Here is a 21548-nt window from a genome sequence, read left to right as displayed (position 1 = left end):
ATATTAGTTATATTTTATTTACTCATAAATTGTTTTTATAAAGTATTTATTCACACACATGCTCATCAAACTTCCTGTCCAATCACATGCTCTCTAGAATCTGAAGTGTCCCGCCCCCTTCACTACAAATACATGAAATCAGGCTGAAATCATCTTTCTGTTTCAGTTGAAATTACATCAACACATAAAATAACACAGAATAACTACTTGTTTCAAAGCACTTCAGTGAATCTTTAATAAATGTAATATCTCCTGCAGTGAATGTGAAGAGATGAATAGATGCTAGAGCTCTCTGCTTTTGGCAGGTGATGTCATTTCTGAAAGAACGGATAAACACAAGTGACACGTTTGCGGATCCATCATTTATGTGTGTGTTTACAAGTTCTGAATCAGCCTTCTGAGAAACCGGCCTCCATGAAAACCAGAGCAGACTGGGGTGGATGTCCTGACAGAGCAATACAGTGATCTGAGGGTCAGGTGTGTCGAGACGAGATCGATAGAGCTGCTGTCTCACATGAGGCTCCTGTCTGAGAGCTCAGACTGATGACAGACGTGTTTGAGTTCACACGTGTATTCAGCTGCATTCATTCAAGACTGCAATAATAATATACGCAATTAGCAATATTTTATTTTTATTTTCATATATATTTTGAATTCAAATATTATTTATGTCTTATTTATATTAAAATTATGTTTAAAATATTTATATTTATGACTTATTTTTATAAATGTTTATAAATATGTATAATATAATTTTTTTATTAATTAGGTTGGCTTGAGAAAGCAAACCTACTGATCTGCTACTAAAGCTTTTAAATATTATTCTTCTTTGACTAATTTTCTGAACGCTATTCCTCTTAAAGCTTTCAAGCTAGAACCACTAAACTCAGGCTAGCTCTTCAGACTGATCTCACTGAGTCTGCTCTATCTTTTCAGACTGATCCGACTTATAGTTTTTGTCAAATTGAAGACTAAAAATCACAAAAATCCCATAGACTTTCATTGAGGGAATGTTCAAATGATCAACACTGTTCAAACTCACACTGACAAAACTCCCACAATCCCTTCAGACTCAAACAAACTGACCCTCTATCAACTATTTCTAATCTAATCGAACTTCCATTCGAATATTTCTAATCGATTTAACTATCTAGCCTAGCAACTACAATCATGCTAGTAACTTGATAATCATGCTAGAAACTTGTCAGTCATGCTAATGTCATGCTAGAAACTTGCTAATCGTGCTATAAACATGCTAGCAACTTGTTATGCTAGAAACATGCTAGCAACTTGCTAATCATGCTATAAACATGCTAGCAACTTGTTATGCTAGAAACATGCTAGCAACTTGCTAATCATGCTATAAACATGCTAGCAACTTGTTATGCTAGAAACATGCTATCAACTTGCTAATCATGCTATAAACATGCTAGCAACTTGTTATGCTAGAAACATGCTAGAAACTCGCTAATCATGCTATAAACATGCTAGCAACTTGTTAATCATGCTAGATACATGCTAGAAACTTGTTATGCTAGAAACACGCTAGAAACTTGCTAATCATGCTAGTACCTTGCTAATCATGCTAGAAACATGCTAGCAACATGCTAATCATTCTGGAAACATGCTAGCAAATTGTTATGCTAGAAACATGCTACTAACTTGTTAAATCATGCTAAAACATGCTAGTACCTTGCTAATCATGCTATAAACATGCTAGCAACTTGTTAATCATGGTAGAAACATGTTATGCTAAAAACATACTAGAAACTTGTTTTGCTAGAAACATGCTACCAACTTGCTAATCATGTTAGAAAGGTGCTAGCAACTTGCTAGTCAGCGTATAAACATGCTAGTACCTTGCTAATCATGCTAAAAACATGCTAACAACTTGCTAATCATGTTAGAAAGGTGCTAGTAACTTGCTAGCCAGCGTAGAAACATGCTAGTACCTTGCTAATCATGCTAAAAACATGCTAACAACTTGATAATCATGTTAGAAAGGTGCTAGTAACTTGCTAGTCAGCGTAGAAACATGCTAGTACCTTGCTAATCATGTTAGAAACATGCTGGAAACATGCTAGCAACTTGCTAATCATGTTGGAAATGTGCTAGCAACTTGTTAAAAATGCTAGAAACATGCTAATAACTTGCTAATCATGTTAGAAACATGCTAGCAACTTTCTAATGACATGCTAATAATGCAAGTAACATGTTAATTATGCTAGAAACAAGCTAGCAACTTGCTAATCATGTTATAAACTTGCTAATGACATGCTAATAACTTGCTAATCATGTTAGAAACATACTAAACATGCTATAAAAATGTTAGAATCATGCTAACTACATTCTAATCATGCTAGCAACATGCTAATCATCGAATCTATCTATATAAAGTTCAAAACTTTAAGCTTTCACAGCTGCTTTGAACTTTTTCTAGACTTTCTCAATCCAACTTTAATTTTATCTTGACAAATGTTTTTATCTAGTTTTTATTGATTATTTTATCCTCCGGCTCCCCGTCTGTAGGGGGATGTGAGGAAGTGTGTGTGTGTGTGTGTGTGTGTGTGTGTGTGTGTGTGTGTATTCTGTAAATGAAACGCTGTTGTGTGTTTGTGTCAGACACATGTAGATAATACAGAAGCGGTGTGCAGAAAGGCAGGCGTCTATCAGCAGCGCAGCTCTCCTGAAAACACAATCGGTGGGAATCTGCGGAGGTCAAACTAAACGCTAATTTGTGTCATGTGTTGAGATGCATCCGCTGCACGGATCCGCGGCGCCTTTCCTTTCTCTGATTATCATATCAAAGCGCGGCGGGATGACATGAGGGGGGCGGAGCCTCTGTCATCTCTGTCTGCTCACTGGACCAGCTCTAATCGCTAACAGGTGCCGTCAGAAACATGTGTCCGAATATCTCAACAGAAGAATAATAATAATCATCTTTTCTCTGTCCTGTCTGCTGAGTGTTCTGCTGTCTCTCATCTCTTGGTGTGTTATTAGATTTGATTACATTTAAAAAAAAATGTTATTTTATATTTTTTTCTGCTCTGTCTGTTGTCTGGTGTTTCATTATTTTATTTTATTGTCCTGTCTGCTGCGTGTCTTTCGTTTCTTGACTTTTTAAAAAAAAATTTGTTGTTCTTGTCCTGTCCTGCAGATAGGACAGAACAAAAAAAAAAAAAAATTAAATAAAAAAAAATTAAAAAGTCATTTCATTTCATTTCTTGTCTTGTTTATTATGTAATTTTAATTTTATTGCTTTGTCATGTCTGTTTTGTCTTTTTTATTTTATTTTATTTTTCTCTCCTGTGTGCTGCGTCTTTCGTTTCTTGACTTTTTATTTTATTTTATTTTATTTTATTTTGTTTTATTTTATTTTATTTTTCTGTCCTGTGTGCTGCATGTCTTTCGTTTCTTTTTATTTTATTTAATTTTTCTGTCCTGTCTGCTTCGTGTTCTAGTGTGTCTTTATTTATTTTTTATTTTTATTTTTTATTTATTTATTTTATTTTATTTATTTATTTATTTATTTATTTTTTCTGTCCTGTGTGCTGCATGTCTTTTGTTTCTTTTTATTTTATTTTATTTTATTTTATTTTTCTGTCCTGTGTGCTGCATGTCTTTCATTTCTTGACCGTATTATTTTATTTTATTTTATTTTTCTGTCCTGTCTGCTTCGTGTTCTGGTGTGTCTTTAATTTTTTACTTTTTTATTCTTTTATTTTTATTTTATTTTATTGTTCTGTCATGTCTTCTGCGTGTCTTTCGTTTTTTGTCTTTTTTATTATTATTATTATTATTATTATTATTATTATTATTATTCTGTCCTGTGTGCTGCATCTCTTTCATTTCTTGACTTTTTTTATTTTATTTTATATTTCTGTCCTGTCTGCTTTGTGTACTAGTGTCTTTTTGTTTCTTGACTTTTTCATTTAATTAATTTTTTTATAATTTAATTTTATTTAATTTTAATTTAGTTGTTCTGTCCTGTTAGCTGCATGTCTTTAGTTTTTTGACTTTTTAATTATTTAATTTTATTTCTTTTTCCCTGTCCTGTGTGCCGCGTGTTCTGGTGTGTCTCTGGTCTCCTGTCGTCTCTCTAGCTCTGTGAAGTATGTAAACATCACACGGTCAGATGAATCATTATTAATATGCAGCTTGAACAGTAATGATGATTCTTAAACAAACTGACACTTTAATTGTTTCTAACTTTAAGTCCCTAACGCCGTGTGTTTATTGCCGTCTATTCTGGGAAACGTTTGACGGCCGACTGTAGATCAAGGAATTCTGTGTTTGAAATTCCAGAATTCATGAACTTCTTCTCCTGGAACAGTGTAATAATGATGTTTACTGTAGCCGCTATACTCACTGTGCTTTAGAAACCTGATGTGTTTAGTAAAGTAAAGCTGTTAAACGCGTTTAGTAGGTTTCACTGACTCCAGGACAGCGGCAGATACTGAATATTCTCAAATAAACTTCTCATCATTTTCCTAATAATCTCCTAATAATTGCATCTAAAAGTGTATCCTCTTTTTCTTTTTTTTTAAGGATTAAAATAAATTTAATTTAATAAAATTTTTATTTAATAAATTTAATAAAATTTTGTATTTAAAATATTTCTTATATATATATATATATATATATATATATATATATATAGTCTGAAATGTTTGAAAAATGCATGTACATTGTCGCTCAAAAATTTTGGATCAGTAATATTTTTAATGCTTTTAAAAGAAGACTTTTCTGCTCATCAAGGCTGTTTATTTGATTAAAAATACAGGAAAAAACTGTAATATTGTGAAATGTTAATGCAATTTAAAATGGTGGTTTTCTATTGTAATATATTTTAAAATGCAATTTATTTCTGTGATGCAAAGCTGAATTTCCAACATCATTACTCCAGTCTTCAGTGTCACATGATCCTTCAGAAATCATTCTAATATACTGATTTATTCTCATTGATGAAAACAGTTGTGTTTATTTACAATAGTTCAAAAGTTTGTGGTCAGTACATTTTTATTCTTTTTTTTTTAAAGAAATTATTACTTATATTCAGCAAAGATGTGTTCAATTGATCAAAAGTGATAGCAAAAACTTATATGGTTAGAAAATATTAATATTTTAAATAAATACTTGAATAAATGTTTTTTTTTTTACTTTTTATTCATCAAAGATTCCTGAAAAAGTATCACAGGTTCCAAAAAAAATATTAAGCAGCACAACTGTTTTCTAACATTTATAATAAAAGTAATAAATCAGTATATTAGAATGATTTCTGAAGGATCATGTGACACTGAAGATTGGAGTAATGGCTGATGAAAATTCAGCTTTGCATCAAAGAAATAAATTATATTTTATATTTTAAAGTATATAAAAAACTGTTATTTGGAATTGGAATTATATTCCATAATATTACTTTTTTTCAGTATTTTTGATCAAATAAATGGAACTTTGATGAGCATAAGAGACTTTTAAAAATTAAAAATCTTACTGATCCCACTGATATAAAATCTTACTGATATATATATATATATATATATATATATATATATATATATATATATATATGTACATATGTAAATATATTTATTATATATGCAACAAGAAAATATATTAGTCTGAAAAAAGATTTGAAATAACAAAATATTTCTTAAATATTTTAAATATATATATATATATATATATATATATATATATATGTGTACTAAAAAATATGTATACTTTAAATATATTGAATTATTTATTATATTAATGAGTAACAAAATGTATATAATTATAAAATGTTATAAATAAATAGTTAAAAAATGTTATGGCATATTTTCATATTTGTATTTTTTTAATATTCAATATTTATTAATAAGCGTGTGGGAAAACGGTTGTGTTTGGTTGTCGGTGGTTCATTAGCGTGTGTCTCTGCTCACATTAATAATGAACGCTCTCTTCACCTGCTGTAATGCAATACTCACATCTAAAGGGCCGTCGCGCTGGTTCCCACTGAACGCCGCAGTAGCTTAAACGCCGTAACGCCGCGCCGCTACCTAATGAAGAAGAGCGACACATTAAGTTTTAGAGCGGCTCTTTAGCGTGCCAAAACTCTCGTGGCCTTTATGAGGGAATTCAGTCATTAGTAATTGTGACCATGTGTAGGTACAAATAAAAATCCTGTGAATTTATAGTTTGTTATAAAATCTCCTCTGCGCTCGTCCAGAGCTCAACGATGGCCTTTTATGGTGCCACTTTCTGCGGCTTTTCCTTCTTCTCACAGCGAGCTGCTAATTGTGACAGTATCGCACGAGAGCGAGATGTTTCCTCTGATGCCACATCACAAAAACACACACATTCCTCATTCCTCAAAGCTAAATTTGTCACACGTTCCTTCAGAAATCATTCTAATATGCTGATTTGCTGCTTGACAAACATAAACAGTTGTGCTGGCCAATATTTTAGTGCAAACTGTGATGCATTTTATTTTTCAGGATTCGCAGATGAATAGAAAGTTCAAAAGAACATTAATTTGAAATAGAAAGCTTTTGGAGCACTGGCATTTACAGTTAATGATTTAGCAGATGCTTTTATCCAGAGCGACTTACATAGAAGCAATCAAATCAACAATAGAACAACTTTTGATCAGTTTAATGCATAACACTATTCATTTCTTCTCTCTAGATCATCAAGCTGCTGGATGGCAAACGCTCTCAGGCTGTGGGAATATTAATATCCAGCCTCCACCTGGAGATGAAGGACATTCAGCAGGGTAAGATCAGCATCTTAAACACCTTATATATATATATATATATATATATATATATATATATATATATATATATATATATATATATACACGCTGACACTCAAAAGTTTTTAATTAAGATTTAAATCATGTTGTTTTTAAAGTCTCTTATGTTCATCAAAGTTCCATTTGTTTGATCAAAAATACAGAAAAAAGTAAATATTATTGCATTTCAAAACAACATTTTTTAAGAAAACATTCTAATATACTGATTTATTACTTTTATTATCAATGTTGATAATAAAACAATTTAAGTCTTTACTTCACTTTTTCTCAAATTAACACATCCTTGCTAAATAAAAGTATTAATTTCTTGCAAAGAGAGAAAGAAAGAAAACTTTTTTGGTTACAAAAGTTTTCTATTTTAAATAAATGCTGTTCCTTTTAATGTTTTATTTATCAAAGGTTCCAAAAAAATAGTAAGCAAATAAATTAATATAATCATAAAACCCATGAGATCTAGAATCAGAGAAGCTGTCTTTCTGTGTACAAACGCTGCTCGATACAAACACAATCTGACCTTCTGTACACAGAGTCACATGGTCAATCACACTCATTTACTCACATTTGATTGGTCACTAGAATTAGATCACAATCTGACATATTTCTGCTTCATAAGCTGTTTATGTCCAGCGGCCGCTTGCATAAACTGCTTAGACTAGTCCTATAAGTTAGTCATCTGATTTGCTTACTTAACACAGGTCATAACTTACATAAAAATGCAGATTGGTCTCATTTGAATGCAAAAAGTAAGTTGATGTAAGCAGGCAGAGGTGTTTTCTGGAAGAAAATAAGCCCCAAAACAAACTGAGACATGTTTAAAGCTGTAAATAAACAGAAAGAAGCATTTCAAACAGAAAGCGTGTGATGTAAAATGAAATCAAAATGTGTTTTTTTATAGTTGTGACTAGTAAATGGACGGATCTGGTGTTTATAATGAGTCTGTGTTTGTTTTGTGCTTTATATTGCAGCTGTTCTGACGGTGGATCATTCTGTGGTGGATCTGGAGACTATTGAAGCTTTATATGAGAATGTGAGTACTCGAACCCAGCCGTAATGAAACCCGAGAGCGCAGATTAACACCTGATTTCTATTCTAGTCCTGTCGTGTTCTTCGGTCTTTGTTTATTTTTTTACAGTCTGTCTTTTAACAGCTCCAGCTGTTTGCCAGTAAAACTGCTTTTAATATTATCTGCGCATTACGTCTGTACTAAAACTGAGACTATTCAGCTGGTTATCTGAAAGACTAGTCATCTAGTTAGTCTTAAAGGATCAGTTCACCCCAAAATGAAAGATTTCTGGTCCCCAATGACTTCCATAATTTGGACAAACATGCAGTGGAAGTCAATGGGGACCATTTAAACATCCTCATCATCTTTTATGTGAGACTGAGAGACCTATACATTATGCATTATAACTGTAATATTGCAAAGTGGATGATTTGAAGCTTGGTTAACTCTTGGTCCATCATCAGCAACTCTAGCTAAACTGATTAATGTTATAATCATGCAAAGTCTGCATTTTATGTGCTGAGATGACTGGTTGGACTTCTAATGTTGACAGAGAGCTCAGCCTGATGAACTGGAGAAGATCAAGAAACATTACGAGACGTCTAAAGAAGACGAGGTGAAACTCCTGGATAAACCTGAACAGTATGTCATTCAATCGCACAGATAAGATATTAATAAATGCATTTATTTAATATTTACTTGCAACATAGTCCTGCATCTTCATTCTTCTGATTTGCAAAAAATGCCTAATATTAGTTCAGAAATATCAGTAAAAACCTTCCATTATGTAGTTTTTTTTCTCACAATATAAGAATTAGGATGTTCAAACTGTGTATATGGGTCAGCTTTAATGCACTTAAATTACAGTTTTAATGAAAGGAATGTTCAGAATGCATAATTGAACTTACATTCCACAAAGGAGTGGAAAAACATGTTCAATACTCTAATATCAAAGAACTTTTCAAATAAGCAAAATAAGCTTTTTTTAAACACAATATGCAATTTTCTGTGTCTGTTTGTTAGGATGCAGTAAAAGCAGAAAACATCTGGCTTATGTTTGCATAGTAATCTGGCTCAAATTCATACAGGAATCATGTGTTTGTGATGCTTTTCTGCTGATTAATGGGTAAGACAAATTAATATTTTTTGGGGAAATTATTTTTGGAGTCTGCAGAACAAAATAAGTCAGAAACAGGTATTGGGTTTTATTTAGCAAATATGATGCAGGACAGTGTTATTATAATAATATTTGAATCGATAATTTGCTCATTCCATGTACGACTAGTTATAGTAGAGTGACAGGTTAAACACCTACAGTACAGTTAAGTGTTAGACTCCAAACCATCAGTTCATAAAAACTGGAAGAATGGACACAAGATAAGTGTTTAATATATCTTTTCGCTATTAAACTGTCAGCAACTAAGCTGCAGCTCAAACTATTTCAAATATAGTGAATTAAGCTCCAAACTCCATCATAATGCACATCTAACATGTACTTTGAGCTGCAGCTGGTCATATTAATGGAGTGTTTAACTAGTTAGCAGTAAACCGCTTACCTCTCCTCAATATGTTCCTAGATTTGTGTTGAATGTTATCTTTGCAATGGAAATATGGATATTTTTATTTGTAAACATTGTACTTTCACTTAATGTCATAAAACCAGCGAGCTAAGCCAGTAGTAGTACTGACAGTGTTGTGTAAACATGACTGAAGACGTGAAAAGCAGAATTAATTTGATTCAGTTCAGGACTTCGGAGCGGGTTCACAAATCATTTGATTCAGTTTGAGACTTCAGTGTGAATCATTTGATTCAGTTCGAGACTTCGGTGCGAATCATTTGATTCAGTTTGAGACTTCGGTGCGGGGTTCACGAATCATTTGATTCAGTTTGAGACTTTGGTGCGGGTTCATGAATCATTTGATTCAGTTCGAGACTTCGGTGCGAATCATTTGATTCAGTTTGAGACTTCGGTGCGGGGTTCACGAATCATTTGATTCAGTTTGAGACTTTGGTGCGGGTTCATGAATCATTTGATTCAGTTCGAGACTTCAGTGTGAATCATTTGATTCAGTTCGAGACTTCGGTGCGGGTTCACGAATCATTTGATTCAGTTTGAGACTTTGGTGCGGGTTCATGAATCATTTGATTCAGTTCGAGACTTCAGTGCGAATCATTTGATTCAGTTCGAGACTTCGGTGCGGGTTCACAAATCATTTGATTCAGTTTGAGACTTCAGTGTGAATCATTTGATTCAGTTTAAGACTTTGGTGCGGGTTCATGAATCATTTGATTCAGTTCGATACTTCAGTGCGAATCATTTGATTCAGTTTGAGACTTTAGTGTGAATCATTTGATTCAGTTCGAGACTTCGGTGCGAATCATTTGATTCAGTTTGAGACTTCGGTGCGGGGTTCACGAATCATTTGATTCAGTTTGAGACTTTGGTGCGGGTTCATGAATCATTTGATTCAGTTCGAGACTTCAGTGTGAATCATTTGATTCAGTTCGAGACTTCGGTGCGGGTTCACGAATCATTTGATTCAGTTTGAGACTTTGGTGCGGGTTCATGAATCATTTGATTCAGTTCGAGACTTCAGTGCGAATCATTTGATTCAGTTCGAGACTTCGGTGCGGGTTCACAAATCATTTGATTCAGTTTGAGACTTCAGTGTGAATCATTTGATTCAGTTTAAGACTTTGGTGCGGGTTCATGAATCATTTGATTCAGTTCGATACTTCAGTGCGAATCATTTGATTCAGTTTGAGACTTTAGTGTGAATCATTTGATTCAGTTTGAGACTTTGGTGCGGGTTCATGAATCATTTGATTCAGTTCGATACTACAGTGCGAATCATTTGATTCAGTTCGAGATTTCAGTGCGAATCATTTGATTCAGTTTGAGACTTCAGTGCGAATCATTTATTTCAGTTTGAGATTTCAATGCGGGTTCGCGAATCATTTGATTCAGTTCGAGACTTCAGTGCGAATCATTTGATTCAGTTTGAGACTTCAGTGCGAATCATTTGATTCAGTTCGAGACTTCTGTGCAAATCATTTGATTCAGTTTGAGACACCAGTGCAAATCATTTGATTCAGTTTGAGATTTCAGTGCGGGTTCACGAATCATTTGATTCAGTTCGAGACTTCAGTGCGAATCATTTGATTCAGTTTGAGACTTCAGTGCGAATCATTTGATTCAGTTCGAGACTTCTGTGGAAATCATTTGATTCAGTTTGAGACACCAGTGCGAATCATTTGATTCAGTTTGAGATTTCAGTGCGGGTTCATGAATCATTTGATTCAGTTCGAGACTTCAGTGCGAATCATTTGATTCAGTTTGAGACTTCAGTGTGAATCATTTTATTCAGTTTGAGACATCAGTGCAAATCATTTGATTCAGTTTGAGATTTCAGTGCGGGTTCACGAATCATTTGATTCAGTTCGAGACTTCGGTGCGGGGTTGGCGAATCATTTGATTCAGTTGGAGACTTCGGTGCGAGGTTCGCGAATCATTTGATTCAGTTCGAGACTTCGGTGCGGGGTTGGCGAATCATTTGATTCAGTTCGAGACTTCGGTGCGGGTTCATGAATCATTTGATTCAGTTCGAGACTTCGGTGCGAGGTTCGCGAATCATTTGATTCAGTTCGAGATTTCAGTGCGAGGTTCGCGAATCATTTGATTCAGTTCGAGATTTCAGTGCGGGGTTCGCGAATCATTTGATTCAGTTTCGAGGCTTTGGTGTGGGTTCGTGAATCATTTGATTCAGTTCGAGGCTTTGGTGTGGGTTCGTGAATCATTTGATTCAGTTCGAGACTTCGGTGCGAATCATTTTATTCAGTTTCGGGACTTCGGTGTGGGTTCGCAAATCATTTGATTCAGTTTGAGACTTCAGTGCGAATCATTTGATTCAGTTCAAGACTTCAGTGCGAATCATTTGGTTCAGTTCGAGACTTCAGTGCGGGTTCACAAATCATTTGATAAAGTTCGAGATTTCGGTGTGAATCATTTGATTCAGTCCGAGGCTTCGGTGCGGGGTTCGCAAATCATTTGATTCAGTTCGAGACTTCGGAGCCGGCTTGATTTTTTCTGCTCTTTTTTTTTTTTTTGTAGAAAAATCAAACCATTAAGTCAGTTATAAAAACAAAACAATGAAAAAATCAAGAGAGTGTACATGGACCAGTATCCACATGAAGTTTGATCCGCTGTTATGTCCCCACCAATGCCAAAATCAAACCTACACCCTTGTTTTTTTTTATGTGTACAATTATATATAATATATATTTTAAATTAGTATCGCACCTGTTGCTGCCAGAATAACGCTCCATTTTAAATGTTATGTGCTTAATTTCTCTTTCTCTTTTTGTTCTTAAGTTGACATCAATGCATACTCTACACTTTCAAAGCCTGCAGAATGTCAGGCGTGTGGTGTGTAAGAGTGTTAATGTCAATGTGATTTTGGTTTGTTTTTATGAAATGAAGGGTGAGAAATGAACTCTCACATGCTGCACAAACATCTGAAGCGTTCCTGTAAATGCAGTGACCCTCACTGTAGTGAGTCAGCGTGAGTCTGCGCGTATGCTAATCAAACAGGAAGCCGGCGATCCTCTGTGACTCGTGCCGCTAATATTCCCCTTAATCACACTTAAGTGCACTTACTTGCATCCAGATTGGTGTATTCGTGTGAAGATATTGTGCGTTGCGTGTGAGCCTCACCGCTTTGATCTCATTGGTTTCGCTCTTTCATCTTCCTGCGCAGATTCCTGTACGAACTCTCCCAGATTCCTGACTTCGCCCGGCGAGTGCACTGCATCATATTCCGCTCTGTGTTTGTGGACTCCATCACGTCTGTCCATCATAAGGTGGAAATCATTACTGCTGTGAGCAAGGTACAATAAAGATAGGAAACCGCTTTTCTGCCATCTTCCATATCTGTTATATTCCTTATATGTGACCCTGGAGCACAAAACCAGTCTTAAGTAGCACAGGTATATTCGTAACAATAGCCAACAATACATTGTATGGGTCAAAATTATCAATTTTTCTTTTATGCCAAACATCATTAGAATATTAAGTAAAGATCATGTTCCATGAAGACATTTTGTAGATGTCCTACCGTAAATATATCAAAACTTAATTTTTGCTTAATAATATGCATTGCTAAGAATTTAATTTGAACAACTTTAAAGGCGATTTTCTCAGTATTTAGATTTTTTTGCACCCTCAGATTCCAGATTTTTAAATATTGTCAAATATTTATTCAGCTTTCAGATGATGTTTCAATTAAAAAAAAAATGGACCCTTATATTTTGTCATCCAGGGTCACATATATTAGTTTCCTTCCATTTCTAGGGTGTTTTAGCAACCAGAAGCAACATCAGACACTTTCTTGACTTATTGATTAATTGAACTGCCAAATATTGAGGCGATTCTTTTCATTTTAGGAAAAAAATGAATGTGCCAACCACTCACTATTAGTAAAATTAAAAAAATTATGCATCTACCCGAAGCAACAACAGACATGATTTTTAACATTATTTTGACTCATTATTACATTTAACTATTTATTTATTTGAAAATTAAAAATGTGAACTAAATAAGAAATAAAATAAAAATAACATTTGTATTTGTATACATATATATAGATAAATAAAAAATCATAAAAATAACATTTTTATTTCTGAAATAATACACTGTGACACAATGCAGAATGTTATTTGATGGCTGTTTCGCAGTGAAGTATGCAGTACACTAATGTTGTATTCTGAAGTATGCAAGTGTCTGTCTGTGCTTTCTTTTCAGGCTTTTCTTGAGAATGACAGTGTGAAGGACATTATTGGTGTCATCTTGGCCTTTGGAAACTACATGAATGGTGGAAACCGGACCAGAGGACAGGCAGACGGATTCGGACTGGAGATTCTGCCCAAATTAAAAGATGTCAAGAGCAGGGTATGACAATTACACCAGTAGCTGAGCTGAAGTTCATTTGATTTGATTGGGTGTGATACGGTCCCCACTACATCTGCTAATGACCTTCTTTCTCATCAGGACAATCGTATAAGTCTGGTGGATTATGTGGTGTCGTACTACCTGCGAAACATGGACGAGGTACAGCCGTATGAGATTTAACCTCATGGTTTTATTTTATTCTCTAATCTTTTTCTCTAAAATGTTATAAAAAAAAATCTATTTTTTTATTTTACTGCATTTTATATGATTGTTATTATTTTTCTTACTCAGTATTTTATCTTGTTTTCCACTACAAATATCGAAAGATTCTTAAATCAACATTTTCGGAGATGCAAAATGACTTAAGATTAAAAGATCTTTTTAAAAAGATTCTGCTTTTGGAGAAACTGATCAAAATTAAATTAGTTTTTGCTTAACAACAACAAATATCAGTCATTGGGGTCAACTGAATTCAAAGGGAAAACATTATATGTTCTTGTTTTAAGCAAAACTTCATTTTGATCAGCTTTTCAGAAAACAATACTTCATATCTTATTTTGCATTAAATGTATTTTCACTTAAGAATGTTTAGATATTTGTGCTGGAAAACAAGACAGAAAGCAGACAGTTTCTTTCTTTCTTTCTGACAGATTTGTTGTTGTTGTTTCAGAATGCAGGAACAGAGAAGAGTGTTTTCCCACTGCCTGATCCTCAGGATCTCTTCCACGCTGCTCAGGTCAAGTTTGAAGATCTCGCAAAAGACCTTCGCAAGTTAAAGAGGGAGTTGACAGGTATGAATCTTACCTATTTGTCTGTGTTTTTGTGCTTATTTAATGCTGAAGATCTGAGGCTGAATGCTGAAGTGTCTCAAAACGCAGTCCAAGGTATAGCAGATATTCACAAACCTCAAGACAAAATCAGACACTTCAGCTTTATTTATAATAATTGGACTTTTACAAAATGACAGTAAAATGAGAAGGTTTTTACTAGTGGGAAGCATTCCATTGAATCTTTTGAATCTATTTACTACATAATTACTCAGGTTGATTCGCAGATTGGTCCAGTGACCTCACTCAGGTTAGTTTGTCAAGAGGTTTGGCGTTTGTCAAAAGTGAGTCACTAAAAAATTTGTTTGAACAAATTTACAGAGTTGACTCGAACAAGAGCTTCATCCCAGTGACTCTTTTGAATCTGTTCACTAACCAGAGTTGTTCAGATTGATTCAGTGACTCTTCTCATGTTCCTTGGTCAATATGTGGCTCAAAATGAGTCACTAAATCATTTGTTTGAACACATTTTTGAAAAAATACATAGTAGACCGGAATAAGAGCTTCATCCCTGTGACTCTTTTGAATCTGTTCACTAACAAGAGTTAGTGACTCTTCTTAGGTTACTTGGTCAATATGTGGTGCAAAGTGAGTCACTGAATCATTCGTTCAAACAATTTATTTAAAAAAAACAATAGAGTTGACAACAACAAGAGCTTTATCCAAGTGACTCTTTTGAATCTGTCAATAGGCTGTCAATAATGAATCATTTGTTCAAATGATTTGTTCAATGATTCATTAAAAAATACAAAATCGATTGGAACAAAAGCTTCATCCCAGTGACTCTTTTGAATCTGTTCACTAAACAGAGTCGTTCAGATTGATTCAGAGATTGGTTCACTGATTTTCTCAGTATACTTTGTCAATAGGTGCTATAAAATGAGTCACTGAACAATTTGCTTGAACAAGTTATTAAAAAAAAACAGAGTCGACTGGAATAAGAGCTTCATCCTAGTGACTCTTTTGAATCATTTCACTAAACAGGGTTGTTCAGGTTGGTTCAGTGACTCTTCTCAGGTTACTTTATCAATATGTGGCACAAAATGAGTCACTGAATCAATTGTTTGAACAAATTTTTTAAAAATATGGTGCCGACTGGAACAAGAGCTTCAAGTGACCCTTTTGAATCTCTTGACTAAACAGAGTTGTTCAGATTGATTCAGTAACTCTTCTCAGGTTAGTTTGTCAATAGATGATGTAAAGTAAGTCACTAAATCATTTGTTTGAAGAAATTATTTAAAAAACAGAGTCGACTGGAATAAGAGCTTCATCCCAGTGACTCTTTTGAATCGGTTCACTAACCAGAGTTGTTCAGATTGGTTCAGTGACTCTTCTCAAGTTACTTTGTCAATATGTGGCGCAAAATGAGTCACTGAATCTTTTGTTTGAACAAATTATTAAAAAATATGTTGTCGACTGGCACAAGAGCTTCATCCCAGTGACTCGTTTGAATCTGTTCACTAACCAGAGTTGTTCAGATTGATTCAGTAACTCTTCTTAGGTAAGTTTGTCAATAGATGGTGTAAAGTGAGTCAATGAATCATTTGTTCAAATGAATTATTTAAAAAATACAGTGTTGACCCAAATTTCACCCAGAAGAGATGCATAAAAAATGCTAATAGCTGCATCGTTTTTAGTGAGGTAACAAAACTTTACACATTAAATTTGACAAAAGTCGACAAAATGATTCGCGCTCAGGTCATTTTGACCCTGGTGTGTACGGAGTACAATTAGGTGTCAAAAATATATTTTTTAAATGATCTATGAAGTTAAATTAGAGTCAGAAAACTTCTGTAAATTATGTTCAGCCTTTTCTCTATATCTCACACACTTTTGGACTGAATTTCGAACATATATGTCAATTGATGAACCATCAAAAACTGATTTTATGCAAGTAAAATCAAATAATTTAGTAATTTTTGTGTTGTTTTGTCAGAAATATATATGTAGGTTTCATAAATTTGAACTGTTTTTGAGCAATCATGAGTTATAAATTTAGGTTTTATGGTCTTATAAATTCCATACAATGATATATTCAAATATTAATGAATAAAAAAGGGCTAACTACAGAAATAGCTGATTTTGCATGTATTATGAGGGTTAAGCATCATGAATGTTTTCTCCACAAAGCATTGGGAATGAGTGAACTGATCACGTTCATCAATTAACATGCAGTTAAAAGCCATTTCTGTTCATTTTACACTAAAAAAGCGCCTTTGCCGTAGCCTGTACTCCGCTGTGCTCCGGGCCACCGCAGGGGTCAAAGGTCACGCCCCCCCCTCAGCCCCCGGTGTCTGCAATTATTTAAATCAGCCAATAATATGGCATATGAAAGCAATTAGATATGCTCTCTCCTCATTCCCCTCCATTTGAGAATCGCTGTTAAAAACTCTGATCCTCAGTGACCCGGGGGAAAAACACAAACGGGCTACAAAACCACTGCCGCCCCACCTCGAGCTGTCTGTCACTCATTTATTAGCACGCAAACGCAAGACAATAAATACAGAATAAGGGCCTTCGCATTTGATCCACACCACAACAAAAAAGCCTTAAACGCGAGTCCTCGGGCGCTGGCACCGGATCGCACCTACGACGGCAGCAGACAGGGATAAATATTTATGCCGTGCCATCATAAAGAGCTGCAAGTGTTCCTAATTATTCCCGCAGTCATTTCTGTTCAAAGTGAGAGTGCAGAGGAAGTCGAGGCGGTGAGGAAAGTCACACCAAGCGTTTCTGGACGGAGATTTGAGGTCTGTGCATCTGAAGTACACGTGTGAGACGTAGACACGGCCGAACCTTTGATATTCCTCACCGCTGTTTGATCGAACCATGTATAAAATGAAAAATCAAGCATTTTATTGCATTCAGCTGCATGAAACAACATCATCCAATAGATCAGGAGACTTGGTCAATCTGAGAGCTCTCAAACTCTGTCAGATGTTTCTACAAAACACTTCAAGAGGAATAAAAACATATTATTAATTATTAATATCTCAAATCATTTGACCTTGGAGGATTTGATGAGAAATGGTTATATTGTATGGTCATATGATTTCGATAATGCAGAAAACATCAACACATCAAAATAAAAGTTTGATTTAACTTGAATAAATTTAAATAGAAATGTATTACTGTTGTAGATTAGAGTGTACTCCTCAATAATAATAATAATAATAATAAAACCATTTAGTAAAGTTGTTTTAAAAATAGTTAATAAAATATCATTTTTAATAAAAAATATTAAAATAAAATAAAAAAATATATAGAGATAGATAGATAGATAGATAGATAGATAGATAGATAGATAGATAGATAGATAGATAGATAGATAGATAGATAGATTGTATTTATATTAAATCATAAAACACAGAATCTCTGAAAAAAACAGAACACATTTAATAGGGCTCTTTTATTGTTTAAATTGTAATAAATTATTAATTTGTTAATGTTTTATGAATTTAATTGATTATACAAAATAGATTTTTTTAAATTATTGAAATTAAATCAAACCATTAAATCTGAATAATTAATAAAACTAAACATAGAATTTAGGGGGAAAAAAGATTTTATATGGCTCTAATATTGAGATCTACAAAAAAATTTGATTGATTATACAACCTTTTTTCATAAATAATTAATTAAAATAGATTTCACCAAAAAAAAAAAGAAAAAAAAAAAAAGAAAAAATGTCAGAAAAAAAAGTCATAAGGCCCTAAAATTGAGATCTCAGGCTTTAAAATTGTAATAAATTATTAAATGTGACCCTGGATTATGAAACCAGTCATAAGGGTCTTTTTTTATCTTTAAGATAGCTGAGTAAATAAGCTTTCCATTGATGCATTGTTGGTTAGGATATTACAATATTCGAAAATCTGCAATCTGAGGGTGCAAATAAATCTAAATATTGAGAAAATCACCTTTAAAGTTGTCCAAATGAAGTTCTTAGCAATGCATATTACTAATAAAAAAATTAAGTCAAATTTACAAAAGATCTTCATGGAACATGATCTTAATATCCTAATGATTTTTCAAATAAACGAAAAATGTATCATTTTGACCCATACAATGTATTTATGGCTATTGCTACAAATATACCCGTGCTTTTTTAAACTGTTTTTTTGTGGTCCAGGGTCACAAATTATTAAAAACATTTGTGAATTCAGTTGATACCTCATTCATGATTATTAAAATTCAGTTCAACCATCAAGATGGATTCCAGGAAAATGTAAATGGAAACTTTTTGGCAGGGAAAAAATAATATGAAATGGAATTTGATTAAAAAATCAAACACATTTTATTGAGCCCTAATATTAAGACTTTATTAGCAACTTGATACATTATTGAAATCTCTTTAATCTCACATGTGAGATTACTTTTCCTCAGAAGAATCATCTTGGATTGAGCAATAGCTCTTTATTCAAATCCAGACATTGCAGTGTGATGGGATGTTTTTTGGACAGGAACCATTATCAGAGACAGTAGATGGACGTCCAGCTCGTCTCATGTGTATTTGAGGGTTAGTGTTTGCTGATTTTACACCCGCGGTGCGTGACACGGCCGGGCGGAGGGGTCGCGACACGGGGTCAGTCTCAGGGGCCGCTTACACGTCTGAACTATGAGAGCGGAGCTAGACAGAGACGCCCTGAGACAACCTGACTGCCCCGCTGCCCTCCGCGCCGCTCTCTTCAACTTTTACCAGAAATCCGATCTCCATTTCAGCTCCTTTGCTCTCTTCAGGGTTAAAAGGGTTTCATACCTACAGTCTCTCTCCAGGTCACCCTGATGCTGCGCATGGACTCAGTGTTCTTTCCTTCTTTACGTCACTTCAGATCTGAAAGAAGGCTCTTCTGCTCACCAAGGCTGCATTTATTTGATCAAAAATACTGTAAAAATACTGAAATATTATTTTAATTTAAAAAAAAAATTATCTGTTAAAATGTAATTTATTTCTGTGATGCACAGCTGAATTTTCAGCATCACTACATCAGTCTTCAGTGTTACATGATACTTCAGAAATCATTTTAATATGCTGATTTGCTGCTCAAGAAACATTTCTGATTATTAGCAATGTTAAAAAACATTTATATTTTTGTGAAAACTGTGATGCGTTTTATTTTTCAGGATATGTAGATGAATAGAACATTCAAAAGCAGAGCATTTAATTGAAATAGAAAACTTTTGAAACATTATAAATGTCTTTCCTGTCACTTTTCATCAATTTAATGAATTTTGAATAAACAAAAGCATTAAATAGTTCATTTATTTATTCTTTAATCTTACTTAATCCCAAATCAGCATATTAGAATGATTTCTGAAGAATCATGTGACACTTAAGACTGAAGCAATGGTGCTGAAAATGCAGGTTTTATCACAGAAATAAAATACATTTGAACAGATATTCACATAGAAACAGCTGCTTTATATTCTAATAATATTGAACTGTTTTTACTCTACTTTTGATCAAATAAATGCAGCCTTGATCAGAAGAGACTTAATTATTAGAAAAGTCATAATTATTCCCAACTTTTGGTAATGCATATCATAATTAATTCCGAGAAAACAGTGAAGCAGTCAATCAGTTGCATTATTGCACTTGATTTCTACAATATTTTCTCTTTTCTGCATAGAGAGACACACTCTTAAAAATAAAGGTGCTTTCAAAGCTTCTTCACAGTAATGCCATAAAAGAACCATTTTTAGTTCCATAAAGAACCATTCAGTCAAAGGTTCTTTAAAGAACCATATTTTTCTAACCATTTTATAATCTGAAGAACCTTCTTTTTCGCAAAGAATCTTTTGTGAAATAGAAAGGTTCTTTATGAAACCATTTAGACACTTTTAGTTCTTCCATGCCATTGTGAAGCACCTTTTTAAGAGTGCACTCGAGATAAAGAAGCGTCTGAAAGCTGAAGGTTAATAGCTCAGACCAACTGAAGTGTCTCTGCATTAATCACGGCTAGAGAGGAACATGAAACCCGCTGGACGCGGCTGTACGTTCTGTGTCTGAATCCAGACGCGGGTCAGACGCTGCTCTTTTGATTAAGCCGCCGGTGGGGCGTGTAATTTCCCTGGGAAGCGCGACCGCAATTCCGAAAACAAAACCCCACTAACCGCTTCATGCACAAAGAACACGGGAATATCCAGGCAACTTTGGGCAAAATAATGAAAACACAAAAGAGACGGAAAAAAACTTCAGAGACGGAAAGCACAGCTGTTTTTCTTACATTTTAATGACAAGAGACAAACATCATTGCATGAGTAATGGTTATCAAAGAATAACAGCTCTGGACTGGCCGTTATTGAGCGTTTCCAGATGAAGCGCCTCTTCAGAGCTCGGTACACAGACCGAACCGTCCGTATGTGTTTGTGCCGTGTTTGTGTCTCATTTACTCGCGCGTCTGAGCTGCAAACAGAGCAGTGTCAGGCTGCGAACGTCTTTAACTCTTACTTTAAGTCTGGAGGGTTTGATGACCAGCGCTCAGTGTTCTAAAAGTTCCAAAAGATAGAAAGATGCAGTTTGTTTAAGTTGTAAAACTGTCCAGTTTGTAACATATTAAGAAAGTTAGAAGAACATTCTATTGTATCGTTTTGAAAACAGTATGAAAACGTTACGTTACGTGTTCGTTCAACATTTAAAACAATATTTTTTTATATTTAATGAATGTTTCTTCTTGGTTATTTGAATGTTGCACGAACATTCCATTCTATCATTTTGAAAACATTATGAAAATGTTACTTTTGAATATTGTGTCAAATGTTTGGAACAACCATTTTTATATCTAAAGAATGTTGTTTATTGGTTATATGAACGTTACATTTGAGTTTTTTTGTATTTAAAGAAGCTTTCTTCTTTGTTATGTGAATGTTACACGAACACACAAACATTCAATTCTATGATTTTGGAAACATGAAAATGTTACATTTGAATATTCTTTCAGCATTTAAGAAACTATTAAAATTAATATAAAAAA

General features: G+C 34.0%; 1 protein-coding gene across 1 annotated transcript in view; it reads left to right on the top strand.

Moving 5' to 3' along the window:
* The window catches only part of LOC141296224 (uncharacterized), a 90906-nt gene that overhangs the window by 46354 nt on the left and 23004 nt on the right, over positions 1-21548 (top strand). Inside the window, exons 14-20 of the mRNA XM_073827497.1 lie at positions 6670-6757; positions 7765-7826; positions 8356-8444; positions 12561-12690; positions 13604-13750; positions 13850-13909; positions 14421-14541. Of these exons, the coding sequence (XP_073683598.1) occupies positions 6670-6757; positions 7765-7826; positions 8356-8444; positions 12561-12690; positions 13604-13750; positions 13850-13909; positions 14421-14541 (697 nt within the window). The remainder of the gene's footprint in view (positions 1-6669; positions 6758-7764; positions 7827-8355; positions 8445-12560; positions 12691-13603; positions 13751-13849; positions 13910-14420; positions 14542-21548) is intronic.

Source organism: Garra rufa, chromosome 21 (assembly GCF_049309525.1).
Source record: "Garra rufa chromosome 21, GarRuf1.0, whole genome shotgun sequence".
In the NCBI taxonomy this organism is placed as follows: Eukaryota; Metazoa; Chordata; class Actinopteri; order Cypriniformes; family Cyprinidae; genus Garra; species Garra rufa.
The sequence above is the reverse complement of the archived record's forward strand: the minus strand, read 5'-3'. Positions and strand labels throughout refer to the sequence as shown.